Consider the following 15,842-nt stretch of genomic DNA (forward strand, 5'->3'; position numbering starts at 1 on the left):
AAAAGGTTATAAAAGGTTGTCAGAAAACGTTTAAATGTTGGGTTATATAAAGGGTATATTAAGAGTATAAAACGTTTTCATAACCTTAAAAATCATTTTTTGATAATCTACTGCTCAGCAAACAAAAATGTTTGACAGAAAACGTTTAAATGTCGGGTTATATAAAGGGTATAAAAACGTTTTAATAACATTCCAAAAACATTCTTGAAACCTTGATACAAAACATTCTAAACAGAATGTTATTTAGGGGTTGAAAAAATATTTTGCGAAAAATGTTTGCCCAAAATATATTCAATAACGTTTTAAAAACGTTTTCATGACCTTTATATAACCCGACATTTAAATGTTATTAAAAGGTTTTGAAAAAAACATTTTAAGAACATTTCTGTGTTTTTTTACGTTTCCTGGGTTCAAATATTTTAACATAATGTTATTTAAGTATTGACACAATATTTGGCAAAAATGTTTGCAAAAATAGTTTACAATAACATTTTTGAAAACATTTAAAAATATTGTTGTAGTGTGTTTTCATACAAAACGTTTTAAAACGTTATCATGACCTTTATATAACCCGACATTTTAATGTTATTAAAACGTTTTTACCTAAACCAAAAGTCAAAATATAACTTATTTAAAACGTTTTTAAAACGTTTTTGTGTTTGCTGGGTGTTTACCGTATTCCCAGAAACTTTGTGCAATGATAGCGGCCAGGAAAGCAGTTCCTAAACCAAAGATGATATTCATTTGTATTTTACGCGTAGATTGCATCTTTACATAGACGGTATAATCTCGTGAAACTAGTAAATATCTGTCCACGCTGATGGCAATCACAAGAAACATGCTTCCCGTAATAGTTGCTAGCAACCGGCAACCAATTTCAGCAAACGGCCAATTACCAGGTATATAGAATGTATAACGGAGAGAGTATCGGGACTAATACAAGTCCAATCAATAAGTCAACACACGCTATTATGCAAATATAGGCTAAGTACATCAGTTGGGTTTTCTCTTTTATTTTTTAATCAAGAAATGTTCCTTATAGCTCCAAATGGACAGTGAGATGCATGGGGCGGATTAGGGCCTTTGATTAGAGGGAGGTTGCGATTTCCAAACGTACGTATCATAAGCCCGTGCATCTATCATGTCTATTAAACACTCACTCTCATGTGACGGGATTTTGAATAGATGCACGGGCGTATGATATGAACGTTTGGAAATCGCAAGCTCTGAGCTGTTTAAAACTGAAACAACGCTGTAATTCGCGCTTTGTAAAACCGCCTTATCTTGCTCTGAGTTGCGGCGTATAGAATTGGATCTAGACATGCATTGACGTACGTAAGAAGGAGAACGTTGTAAAGTACAGTAGTGTTACTACATTCCGAACAAATCCACTCAACAATAACCACATACAAACAATAAGGTAACATAGAGGTACCCATAGCGATCACCAAAGCCGACAGGGTTAATCCAGGTTTGATGTATCTATTTCGTATACCGAAATCTTCATTTTCAAGAGCAGATGTTTCGGTACTAGGTCTATTTGCTCCTTCATCAGCAGATGGTGCGGTGATACTACGGAGTCGACTCGATACTGATGCAACACGACGAACTTTCTTGATTCTTTTCAGTAATAGAATGAAGAATGACACACTAAAGACGCCTACAACCAGGACTGGTGCGCAGTAAAATAGGATAAGATATACAGAGGAAAATGCTGCAACTCTTCGCGGTGGTGATAAACAAAATTGGTTAAAATCTATATTTGCAGCGATTTCATCCAACTGTTTGCCGTATTCCCAGAAACTTTGTTCAATGATAGCGGCCAGGAAAGCAGTTCCTAAACCAAAGATGATATTCATTTGTATTTTACGCGTAGACTGCATCTTTACATAGACGGAATAATCTCGTGAAACTAGTAAATATCTATCCACACTAATGCCAATCACAAGAAACATGCTTCCCGTAATAGTTGCTGTAGATGACGCTATTAGCAACCGACAACCAATTTCAGCAAACGGCCAATTACCAGGTAGAATGTATAACGGAGAAAGTATCGGGACTACTGCAAGTCCAATAAAAAAGTCAACACATGCTAATGCAAGTATAAGTAAATCTGGTGGTTTTTCTCTCAGCTTAGGCTCCTTCCAAAAGGCTATCAAAGTCAGAAGATTCGCTAAAGTACCGACGACGCTGATACAGGGAAGCAGAAAGTAATATATCATCAAACGCATGATTGTCTTGGATGTCAAGAGATCTGAACTTGTGATGTTCTTACTGCAAAAACTGTGTTATAGCAACACATAACGGCATGTACATATAATTCCCATAACTTAGGATCCTTTCAAAGCAGAAGCTACGGACAGATTTTCTAAAGTACCAACGACACCGACACAAAAAGTAGAAGTATCGCACGCATATGCCCGTATTTTGGATATCCACAAATTATGTTATCATATCGTACGGCTCTGACGATATTACTGCAAAACTCGTTGCGTGTTAAGTTGGCATCAACCCGGTGCTTGAATATTTCCCTATAGCTTACTAGGTTCCTTCTGGAAGTCCATGATACCATGTGTTTTTATTGGATCTGAAGCAAATCAGGTCGTGATTAAATTGTGCGGGCTTCTACAGAACTGATGTTATTGCTGCAAAACTGTCTGTTTTTCCCTTACAATTTAACCTTCAAATCGTGCCGCCGGAGGTTTTTAAAAACCTCATAATCCGGCTGACGCTTGTATTCGATCTGTGGTTGTACTTGTGCACCATTATTGGCCAAAAATAGTTAATTGAAACACAGGAGTCACTCAAGAGGCGTCTTATCATAACACATCAAACCACTTAAGCGTTATTATAAAAAGCTTTTCGCCGTAATTGTAACACAGATTACGTGCAATTTGCAACCGTCATATGTATGACAAACACAAACAGGCAAACAAAGTGCTTCCTTGTCGTTCATATAACGCAATCAAAACATCAGATAATCGCCTTGACACATCTATAAAGTGCTTAAAAGAAGTAAAGGTAAACATATTAAATACGGATTTCTGCATCTGTAACGTTACCCTCCTAATCAGTGTAAAGCTGAATTTATACTTCATCGCTAAAGCGATAGCGATTGATATTTATCCAATGAGCTAGAGCGCTTTTTGTTACGTTGGGAAAAGCAAGCTACTTTATTGGTCAAATACCAATCGCTCGTCGCTTAGTGATTGAGTATAAATTCAGCTTTAGAAATAAGGTGCACGCGGGTGTCGACTGCAGACGGCAAGTTTCATTTGTTGTTGTTGAAAAATTCAAACATTTCAGAATTGTACATTCTCATTACCATTATTTGGAATTAGCATGAAAAATGCATTGAAATGAGCACAAACAAGCCTCAAAGGCTCTTGAGATATTTTGAGTAAATCTCGGGACTTTTCTGTGTTGAAGGCTACGGTCAGCACACAGAGAGAGCATTAAGGGACCAGTCGAGCTAACCCTTTGGTCTGAAAATCTAGAACTGTAATAAAACATGTCTAAAGGTTAGAAGAATCTAATGTTATACTGGTTCACAAACGTGTGACACTTTCAGTTCAATATAAAGGGTAACACGGATTGATGATGGGATTTTTAGGTTCACAGGTTGGAAGAATCTAATGTTATTCTGGTCCACAAACGGGTGACACTTTTCAAGACTTATTTCAAGACTCAATTTAATAACAGGTAACACGGGTTGATGATGAGGCTTTTAGTAGGTATGTCACAGTGGCTGCACAATAATTCTGCCACACTGTGCATGCAAGCATAACAGTGAATTGAAAAGCGCGCGCTTCAAAGTTATTTTAGAAAACATCTATGTCAAAAAATGAATTTCCTCATATGCTTCATTTATCCAAATTGTTTGAATGTTTAATATACATGATATATGGTGTGTGAAGACTTTCCGAGGCTACCATCAGGTCCGCAAAAATTAAACATTGTTTTGTTTAAGAGCCACTGCCTGTTTTTATGGATTTTTGAAGATCGCTCATAAATCAGTAAAATAGGCCTATACTCTACTATAAGTAAATAGAGTCCGTTTTGAAGATTTGCGGGTTCGCATGTTTGAAGAATCTAATGTGTGACACTTTCAAGACTCTCAGTTCAACATATTCAATAACCGGTAACATAGATTGATGAGGCTTTTAGTGAAAAACGTCCGTTTGATGACTTTAGTAACAATTTGCGGGTTCGAAAAATTTGATGTTATACTGGTCCACAAACGTGTGACACTTTTAAAGATTTTATAAGTCTTGAAAAGATTCTCAATTCAATAACAGGTAATGCTATTATAAATAACAAAAAGGAAAACACGGATTGATGATGAAGAGTCCGTAATGACTTGGTAACAACATTCGCAGGATGCAGTATTTTCCACAGGCTTTTGGCCCAAGGTCTTATTTATAACACTGTCTGTTCTAATACCCTTTTTTAAAAGGGTATTAAAAAGATGTTATAGCATTAAACATAATACATACTACACTTGAAAAAACCTACTTTAACAAGAAAAATCCTTATTTCCGTATTCTTGACCATGTTTATTGATTTCCGAACAAAATGCGGAAATTCGTACTAATCTTACTTAGTTGCTCTGCGTGTCATCTTGCGACCTTAAAAGCCATTTGAGCCTCAACAGATTTCAATGAAAATTAATTTACGCAAGTGGGCATTTTTTTGATAATCCATCATTTTGTAACAAAATCAATGCTATTGGTAGCATTTTAAACTTAAACACACAACTATTTTTGTTCACTTACGTGAGCTTTCGGCACGACGACATAAAATCAATGCTTTTTCATTAGCTAAAAGGGGAATGACATTTAAAGCAGCCCCTGATCCAACGCTAGTAAACAAGGTCTTGCTATAAATGTTGATTTAAAAAAATGTAAAATGGAATCCAATAATAAGCATTTTATATGCTGCATGAATCAAGCAATAATCAGGTGAACATGGTGAATGGAACATGCGATTTCATGCTGGTCATCGTATTAAATTTATAATCTGTTTCGTGTGTTTGAATTTGCAACTGTACGATATAAAAGCAACCAAATTGCTAATTTCTCTACCATTGTGATTTATTTTTACATAAGTGCGGTATCACTATATACAAGCTGTATCAAAATGATTGGTACCCATCAGTTTTCATTGATAATGGATGAGCCTGACACATCAAAATTCAGCATAAGATCCAAATAATTTGTAAGGTAATTGTAAAACAAGTCATAAAAAAATCGATGGGTACCAATCATTTTGATACACCCTGTATTGCAGCTACCAAATTGGGCTATTCCAGATGATATCCATATACCCTCCGTGGAAGAAATGACCTTACTCTTCCGGACAGGATGTGTGAATTTCAAAGGTCATGTCCCCAGCAAACACAAAAACGTTTTTAAAACGTTTTAAATAAGTTATATTTTGGCTTTTGGTTTAGGTAAAAACGTTTTAATAACATTAAAATGTCGGGTTATATAAAAGTCATGATAACGTTTTAAAACCTTTTGTATGAAAACACACTACAACAATATTTTCTAGATGTTTTCAAAAAATGTTATTTTAAACTATTTTTACAAACATTTTGCCAAATATTTTGTCAATACTTAAATAACATTATGTTAAAATATTTGAACCCAGCAAACACAGAAATGTTCTTAAAATGTTTTTTCAAAACCTTTTAATATCATTTAAATGTCGGGTTATATAAAGGTCATGAAAACGTTTTTAAAACGTTATTGCAAATATTTTGGGCAAACATGTTTCGCAAAATATTTTTTCAACCCCAAAATAACATTCTGTTTAGAATGTTTTGTATCAAGTTTTCAAGAACGTTTTTGGAATGTTATTAAAACGTTTTTATACCCTTTATATAACCCGACATTTAAACGTTTTCTGTAAAACATTTTTGTTTGCTGAGCAGTATATTATCAAAAGGTTATGAAAACGTTTTATACTCTTAATATACCCTTTATATAACCCGACATTTAAACGTTTTCTGACAACCTTTTATAACCTTTTGCGAATGATGTCGAAAACGTTTTGTGTTTGCTGAGTCTTCTATAAGTGTATGAATATCAATTGGAATAGCCCAATTTTACCTATTTTAATTAATTGTGCTCAAAGCAGGTAGCGCTAGACTGCATTTGGGGGGTCCCGGACTCGCCAAAATACAGTGTGGACCCCTTATTTTAAATTTTCTGCAAGTTCAGGGGTTCCTGCAGACCCCCAGCTTTTCAATCTAGCGCTACCGCAGACTTACTATTTATGCTGCATTTGTGCAACTCTGACTCACTAAACTCTACTACGGACCCCTACTTTTTTATTTTCTGCAACTTGGAGGGGGGTCCCTCTGGATGGCATCCAATGACATTGGTCTTCATGAGTCTCAAATGCAAACAAACAAAAAACAATGCCAACAATGTTGTGTTTTCAATATAAATCTGTGACAAACTTTATTCACATACATTGTCATTATTCAGGTCTACATGATCAAGGTGCACCTAAAAAAGAAAGCACTATGTAGAATATCATACACATAATAATTTCAAAATATACAGATAATTTATATTATTTTCAAAAAATTATAAATTCACATAACAGGGGAGTGTTCCGAATATGTGGAGTGAAAGTAAAATGTGAGGATCATGAAGCTATTGTTTAATAACTTATTTTAAGGGTACTTAAGGCTACATTCAGGGGCGTGTTTGAAAAACAGCACAGCGCATTAGTAAAAAGAATAAAAAAAGACTTAAATTCACACCAGGTTTCGAACCACTGCCAAGGCACTACGAATGCTAAATAGTGATAGGCGACAATGCCTACTGTGCCACGGTGACTGGCGATTTTCAAAGATATACATATCAACACGTTTCTAGTGTATTGAAAATCAGATTTGGGTAGAAATACAGTTATAGTACTCTACATACGAAGAGCTTGTTTCCAAAAGGCGCTAAATCCATATTAGTGAAATAGGAGAAAATCAACGTTTTTTAAATTAAAAGCCTTATTGGTATTTATTCATTTATTTTTTGGTTTTAAATGTTAGTTCTCATGTCAGTAACTACAAAAACACCTATTTTTGAGATCCTGATTATCTATATAATAATACGCTATTCTCTGTCTGTAGATCTGTTTGTCTGTCTGTCTGTGACTGCTAATGTGAGGCCGCCGTAGGTCATACGGGGCTCAAACTTGGTGGGTGGATGCAGCTTGGTATGAGGAAGAACGAGTTTATATTTTTTAAGGTCAAAGGTCAAGGACGGGGTCAAGTTCAATTGAAGTCTAATTTCAAATACTTTAAATGGCAAATCTAGCCATGCCATTGTGTTGACCTTGGACTGTCAAACAAAAGTTTCCACGGTGACCTTTTCGTCAGACCAACGGTTAAGAGGTCAAAGGTCAAGAAAGGTAAAAATTTCAAACTGCCATGAAGCTCAAACTTGGTGGGTGGATGGAACTTGGAATAACAAATAAAAGTTTCCACGATGACCTTTTTGTCAGACCTACGGTTAAGAGGTCATAGGTCAAGAAAGGTAACAATTTCAAATTGCCCCTATGGAGCTCAAACTTGGTGGGTGGGTGGACCTTGGACTAACAAACAAAAGTGTCCACGGTGACCTTTTCATCATACCTACGGTAAAGAGGTCATAGGTCAAGAAAGGTAACAAATTCAAATTGCTCCTATGGAGCTCAAACTTGGTGGGTTGGTGGACCTTGGACTAACAAACAAAAGTTTCCACGGTGACCTTTTCGTCATATCTATGGTTAAGAGGTCATAGGTCAAGAAAGGTAAAAATTTCAAATTGCCCCTATGGAGCTCAAACTTGGTGGGTGGGTGGACCTTGGACTAACAAACAAAAGTTTCCACGGTGACCTTTTCATCATACCTACGGTTAAGAGGTCATATGTCAAGAAAGGTAACAAATTCAAATTGCTCCTATGGAGCTCAAACTTGGTGGGTGGGTGGACCTTGGACTAACAAACAAAAGTTTCCACGGTGACCTTTTCGTCAGACCTACGGTTAAGAGGTCATAGGTCAAAAAACAAAGATTTCAAATTGCTCATGGAGCTCAAACTTGGTCGGTGGGTGTAACTTTGGCCAAGGAAGCCCAGGTTTGAGATCTGCAAAAGCCAATAACTATGACAGCCGAGAACCGTGAAATACGGGTAACCGCCTAGTATTATTATAATTACGCAATTGTCTGTGAATGGGATGGGGTGGGTGTTATTAACAATATAATTCGCAGGTGCAATCTGTGTACAAACTCCGAGCCCTGAAGTTGCTTTATTTGATGATAAACGGACAGCCCTTTTTAACATTTGGGGCCCTGGCCCATAATATTTGACTTATGAGGCTCATGTACACATGTTGAAGTATAATTCTCAAGTGCTATCAGTAGACTTAAGCTGGGCACTGTAGCTGCTTTATTTACTAAGTAACGGCTGGCCCTATGTTTTAGCGTTTGGGGCCCTGGGCCCATATTATGTGACATATGGGGCTCATATGTACATATAACAATATAATTCTCAGGTGCAGTCTGTGTACAAACTTTGAGCTTTGGTGAAAAATGGCCGGCCCTTTGCTTTAACATTTGGGGCCTGGGGCCCATAATATTTGACTTATGGGGCTCTGTGCATATGTTGAAATATACTTCTCAAGTGCTATCAGCAGACTCAAGCTGGACATTGTAGCTGCTTTATTTACTGAGTAACGACCGGCCCTATGTTTTAGCGTTTGGGGCCCTGGGGCCCATATTATGTGACACATAGGGTTCATATATACATAAAACAATATAATGCTGAAGACCTATTAGTGTACCAAATCTAAACCCTGTAGGGCCATTCTTCAGAAAATGAAACTAATTTGGAAAAAATCAAATTGTAGGTATCATTTATTTTCAAACTTTTTTGTGATAAGTACAGTTCAAAGTTTTAAGAACTGTAATTTTCATGAAAAATTAATCGCGGAACACCCTAATTTGCATAAATTAACATAATTGTTAATTTTGGGTCTAAAAGTAAGCTTTTTGGGCCATTTTAACACTTACTGCAGTTTTAACTTTTTATAATTGTGTTTTTTTAATTTCCTGAAAAATATGCTGTTATGACGCCACTAAAACAAATCAGAACAGTTGAAATTTTTTTCAAACCACAACATTCTCGTAATTAACGAAACAAATTAATTGGTTTGGTATGTCACACACGTGACCAAAAACATGCAATTGTTTTTACCATCAGAAAAGATTTTATCAACTGAACTTAATATTTTATGTCAAAAGGTAGACTGATTATACCCTCCATTCCAGCTTCCTAAATGGAAATTATTATTGTTAGGTTTTACGTAATTCATGGTAATTAACAAGTCACACACGTGACCGGGGTCACGTGTGTGACAAGTTTGGTAACGTGTGTGACGTACAAACTCCGCCATGGAATTCCATTATGAGCACCCTATGATGTTGATTTTTGGTATCAATGTATAGCTATGGGTCTCCTCTATCCACTGACACCAAAATAAGTACCAACATTCTTGATACCTTGCTGCTATGGTATCATTTTGTGGTTGTGTCCTCACAAATGTGATAAAACCTTGATCGTACACAAAAATAGGCTAAAAATGGACTTTATGGAAGAAAAAAATCCAAACATGTAATTTGTACCTGATTTGTAGTTGCCATATAAAAGTTAATCACAAAATGAACCTAAACACAAAGTTTTAGCTCAATATCACCTGAAATATTCTTATAAGAGCAAAAACTGGCCCATGTTTTACCCCTACCCCTAAGAATATGGATTTCTGTGTCACCATCCGGTTATTTCAGTTTTAATCGAAGGTTTGTATGAAGTGATTGTTGACATGACACCACTGTTTTTCTCTTAAAAAATACATTTAGTTGGTTATAGGGCATATAATAAATAAATTTGGAAACAAATTTGCTTTTATAAAATACTTAAATTGTTCACCCATAAGTTTGGTAACGTGTGTGACATTCAGACGAACAAAACCAAATGTCACACGCGTTACCAAATGTTTAGTATCAAACCGTCAATTAACACATCTAGGCATGAATGTTTCTTGTCAATGTTGGTGTCATTGTAATTGCAAGATAGCAATGCTTTACTACATTTGGTATGAATATGTAGGTCCTTTAACATTCACAGAAATTTAGAAATGAATTTTAAAATCCAAAAACTTGCATCCGTCTGATGTCACACACGTGACCGACCCTTTGTTGACCCCTGGCACGAAAATAAGACAATGTAAGAAAATTGTTTGAATATTTTTGAAAAGTACAGACATTAGTGTAACTATCATGCAAAAGATATGGGGTTATCTGTTTTATTTATAAAGCAGGCACAGGAGCTTTAGTGTGAAATACCCCTAGTTATGTCACACACGTGACCGAAGAATGGCCCTGTAGCTACTTTATTTGCTGAGAAACGACCGGCCCTTTGTTTTAACATTTGGGCCTCTGGGGCCCCTAGCCTTAAACATCTGGGGCCAAAATGGGCAGAAGACACATTACAACTTAGGGCCCATACATGTGCCACATATGAGCCCTAGTAATGTTTAATTGTAAGTATTCTTTTATTAAACAGCTTGAAGTGGATTTAGCGCCTTTTGGAAACAAAATATCCAATAACCGTGGATTTAGCGCCTTTTGGAAACAAAATATTCAATGATATTCAAAATAATTTGCAATATTAAACAAAATACATACAAATATTTTTTTATATACCAAAATGCACTTTATTTCAACAATGTAATGATATTTATTCACTGAAAGCTTGAAAATGTGAAAAAATTGTACAATTTTTTTTCAAAAAATTTACAACGAAAATTCTGTCAAATCATGCAATTTTACACGCAAATTGTCGTCTGTGCTTGCTGGGGATGTACTAATGTGTGTACAAGTTGAAATTCTAAACTTTTGTGATTTAAATTTTGATCAATAGTTGCCTTGTCATCAGGAGAATAGTCCTATGCAATTTTAGTCTTTAATGGCCTACAGAGCGCGGTGATTGGTCGAATGGATTTAGCGCCTTTTGGAAAAAAACTGAAATGGATTTAGCGCCTTTTGGAAAAAAAGTCAAAATTCTGGCCCACCCTGTAATGGGATTGAGCTCCTTTTGGAAAAAATAGTTTGATTCCGTGAAACTAATGATGTAACACTATACATTGATACCAATAACTCAATTTTTTCCAAAAGTGGATTTAGCGCCTTTACATACTCTTTTCATACAAATTAATTTTGATGAATTAAACTGGTATGACTTGCAAGAAACAACTAATAATTTTCTAATAATTTTTAGCAAAGAATAACAAAGTTAAAATTTGACTGAAATCATACATTATGGCTTATACACTTACATGCTTATAAAAAAACTATAGGACTGAGCAAAACAAACTTTACAATGTTTACCACCCAAAAGCAGAAGTTTCATGATATAAAGTAATACATCCGTATACACAGAGAGAAGTCGACTTCAATTGCGATATTGAATTTAGATTGCGACAAAAGATTAGCACAAATTATTTGATGATGGAGGATGTGCTTACAAGGAAGTTGACTTCAAAACAAGTTGTGAATTCGACTGTTATGTCATCACTTGCTCATACAGGGTGTCCCAAAAGTAACTTAACATTGTGAATTGGCCATAACTTTGCTTGAGTGAGTTTGTCCGACTTTGTCTCGGCAAAGAATCTGAATCCGTTGATCTATAGGAAATTCATCTTCACTTCAACTGTTTTAAAGTAAGGTTTAATATTGTCAATATATCCTAATTATAATCTAAAACAGCAGTCACGCTTACGCTAGGCCATGTAACCCATCTATGTTCATACCTAAATGTAGCGTGTGCAGTGAGTGAACCAACTCCATTGTTGAGGTAAGCACATTATTCATGTCCTTGAACAAAAAAACATATGAGCTTGCTTTTGTGGGTTTGATACACACATATGTACAGTCGCACAGTAAGGTCAAGGAGTCATCAATAATGCTGTTTTTGGTATCAGGATAATTCTAAAAGATCAATCTATGGGAATTATGTTCCCCATTTTGGTATGAAGTAGGAAATATTTGAGATATGGCAAATTCACAATGTTAAGTTACTTTTGGGACACGCTGTACTTCTAACTAATTGCATACTTTATACTATACTGCAAAAGTCATTAGAAATTGACTTCTGAAGTCAAGTTCAAAATTGGATGACCCTGTTTACACACAAAGTTGAATTCAAATTCAATTCAACAACTCCTCCTATACCTTTGTACAGGAGCCAACCGTTGTTAATCCGTGATGAATCAACACTTTTACTGAAGCATATACGCGAACGCGAGCGAAACTACGCGTTACGCGAGAGTGCGTAAATTCGTTATTTTTCAGTCAGCTGCTAAACATGCAGTTTTATTCTATAGTTTTATTGCTAATATCAACAGAGAAATTATCGAAGTTTTTGTAAGGCTGAGTGGCAATGATTAACTGACATTCCTCATGAAACAATCATGTGAATTATAACGATCTTTAGCTTCTTTTCGTTAGTTGAAAGGATTCAATCATGTTTCACCGTTGTTCATTACCGATTAACAACTCGCGTCGGCAGCGTCTGCGTGGTTTACATCGCTCGGGCAGCTAAAGCTGCCCTCGGCAAGTAAACCACTCAGACGACGCTGGACGCATCGCTGTTATTCGGTGATGAACAACGGTGAAACATGATTGAATCCCTAATTTACAGGTTCTGTAGACGAGTCAAAGGCACAGTGAAATAATCAATTTACACAAGTTTGTTACCTGTAGGTGTAATGTAAATGCCAAATGCAGTTTTGTGGTTTTTTTTATCATTATTTTCTATATAGATGATTTCCATAGGATATTTAGTGATTTCATATTGCATGCAAACAAAATGTATGAGAACAAATTTGTCAAAAGAAAAAACCCTGAAACGCGGTAAAATTCCTCCCTAAAATTGTGGGCAACCTACAGGCATTTTATTTAGTCCAGCTAATTATATAATTTTTTATGAGTATAACATACAAAATAGATTTAGCACAATAAAGTAGCACACTTATCAAGGTGAATGTTTTGAGGTAGTGAATGCTTTAAAATTCCTTGGATTTCTGCCTGTCAGACTTGAACCTGGGACATGAAACTTGAGTCTAGGTCCCACTGGGGGCACTATTCTCTATCCTTGCTCTAAGGCACAAACCCTAGCAATGATCCAAGGTTGGAATCAGGGAAGTGAAAACCACTTCCCTGTTGGAATCAAAGATGACATTAAAATATCAATTATTTTTTTCCCCACAACAGGATCATGGTTAAGTTTATACAGTCAGGGTGCAGATCAGGTAAGGGTAGAAATACATTTGCATAGGACAGACATTGTCGTACAATTATTGCTCAAAATACATAATCTGTATTAATTCTAAATGTACAAATCATTATAATATATTATCAAAATATTTGCATCTATCATTTGTGGCATAATTGATATACCAATCATAAAAATATTATATCATAAAATAGACTCTAAAAGCATTATCACCATAAAAGCAAATATTTGATACGATTGCTGGTCAAATTCAACTTTGTTCCATAAAAAAAACATGGCTGACCCATGCATTTATATTGCACTTTTGTGACTCACCCTGTAGATTTGAAGCTCATAAAAAAAGTGGGCTATTCCAGTTAAAACCCATACACCCCAGGCTATGGAAGGCATGACCAAGAGATGTATATTTCAAATGGAGTCTCCCATTCAGGTAACCTCATTTGAAATTCATGCTCAGTGTGCAAGATTAAAAAGTTGTGTATTCCATAGGGGGTGTATGGATTTCAACTGCAATATCTTACTTTGTATAATACAACATTAAAATGGCCATATCTTTGGAACCGTAAGTCTAATAATATGATGGGGTTTTCAGCCTAAATAAAGCTTTAAGAATGGCTCATGTAATGAAATTGAAAACTGAGTTTTTATTTTGATCGATATCAGACTCATTTAGCTTGATCGCTTTTCTCTTATTATTTATAAAATAGCCATGGCCAATATTTTCAGCAATAAAAAAAATGGATTTAAATGACTTTCCTTTCATTCAGGGGTGGTACAGAAGTGGTTATTTTTTGTCCATATTATTGTTTCAAGAGCCCTGTGTTATCACGCATGATCGTTCCCAATTTCGAGAAAAAAGGGGTTATTTTTAAATGCTCGCGATATTTAAAAAATAGGGTTGTTTTTTATGACGGTGTACTCGAAATTTAAAAAAAGGTATATTTTTTGTGAATCTGAGAATGTTGAAACCCCAAGAAATCTTACCATTTCTTGCTCAATTTACTCCCGGATTTCAAGTTTTGTGAAACTTTTTTGCCATCCTAATATTCAGCAACTCGCTCAGTTTGTTTCTGAGGTTTGTTTACACCGATTACATTACTTTTGTAAAAGTGTACTTGAAATGCAAAAAATAAGGGTAATTTTCAAGGCTAATTTGTACCAGTTTTTGTGTAAAATAGGGGTAACAAATGCTGAAAATGTTCTTGAAACCGCGCAAAATAGGGGGGGGGTATTTTTGACTTTGGGAACTCATGTGTTACGCCTTTGCATCTACAGTGACAACAGCGGGTTCAAGAGGTACTTATTTGGCTGTTCCATTTGAATTCATACACCCCCTATGGAAATCTTCTACACAGAGTGTAAATTTCAAATGTGGTTACCTGAATGGGCGACTACATATATACACCCCTGTTTGAGAGATTAATATCATGTCTTCCATAGGGGGTGTATGGATTTCAGTTGGAATAGCCCACTTCTCCCTTGACTTGCAGCATGTTTCCAAATAAACATCTCAAAAAAGTAACTAACCCCCCTTAAATAATGGCCATTATTCAAAAGGGGGCTATTGTATTACAAATCTGTAAAATGCGTTGAAAGTAGAATTTATTTCTGTGCATTTTGACACCTCATTTAATACGATAGCCCAGAAAACAATAAAACACTGGTCAATTTAATGTAGCGAGGTCCAGATTTGAAAGTTGCACTTACATATAAATTTTTACAATACAAAAACACTCAGATATCATTACACAGATTTTCTTCCATTACACTGAATACAAAATCAATACAATTTACTGCAACTTTCAAATCTTGGGTTACATTGATTTAAATGCACGCTTTGACGTTAATATTTAGTTAATTTCTGCAAATGAGGTGTCAAAATGTGCAGAAATCAATTCTGCTTCCACCCCATTTTACAGATTTGTAATACAATTACCTGTTTTTGAATAATGGTCATTATTTAAGGGGGTTAGATACTTTTTTTGAGATGTTTACATACACATGGTATTGAGAGGGGTGATCCCATACGGCAAAAATTATGTACCTTTACTACCTTATCGCACTATGTTTGGATAACAATGACATTCGTGCATATAAAACTATTGACCTTTTTAGTATTCCCATAAGCATTTGCGGGTAGACCTGTGATGTCATCACGCCGATGGACAAGGTACATTTGTGATACAATCTGGTCCATTGAGGCCAAATGCGGCAAATTTGAAATTGAGATAAAAGCAAAAATATGGAGTAAAAATAATAACCATAAAAAAATTCACATTACAAAACTTTGCAACTTTATAACCAAGTATGCTAGACTTTCGGTGTTATCAGTATATGATAGCATAAAGTAATAATTATAGTAACTCAGTTTTCAAAAATGCCTCCTTTGGCCTCCCATGAACCAGACTGTGTCACATTAAAGGTATACAACATAAAGTGATTAGATGAACCATCTACCTTTAAAACATAATGTGATAAAAAGTGGACCACACACACCT

General features: G+C 35.5%; 1 protein-coding gene across 1 annotated transcript; it reads right to left on the reverse strand.

Moving 5' to 3' along the window:
* Positions 1–1,235: 1,235 nt before the first annotated feature.
* Positions 1,236–2,231, reverse strand: LOC140158013 (trace amine-associated receptor 7e-like). The gene has a single exon (XM_072181262.1). It carries the CDS (start codon positions 2,229–2,231, stop codon positions 1,236–1,238), a length of 996 nt encoding a protein of 331 aa, XP_072037363.1.
* Positions 2,232–15,842: the final 13,611 nt, after the last annotated feature.

The sequence above is a fragment of the Amphiura filiformis genome, chromosome 7 (assembly GCF_039555335.1).
Source record: "Amphiura filiformis chromosome 7, Afil_fr2py, whole genome shotgun sequence".
Lineage (NCBI taxonomy): Eukaryota > Metazoa > Echinodermata > Ophiuroidea > Amphilepidida > Amphiuridae > Amphiura > Amphiura filiformis.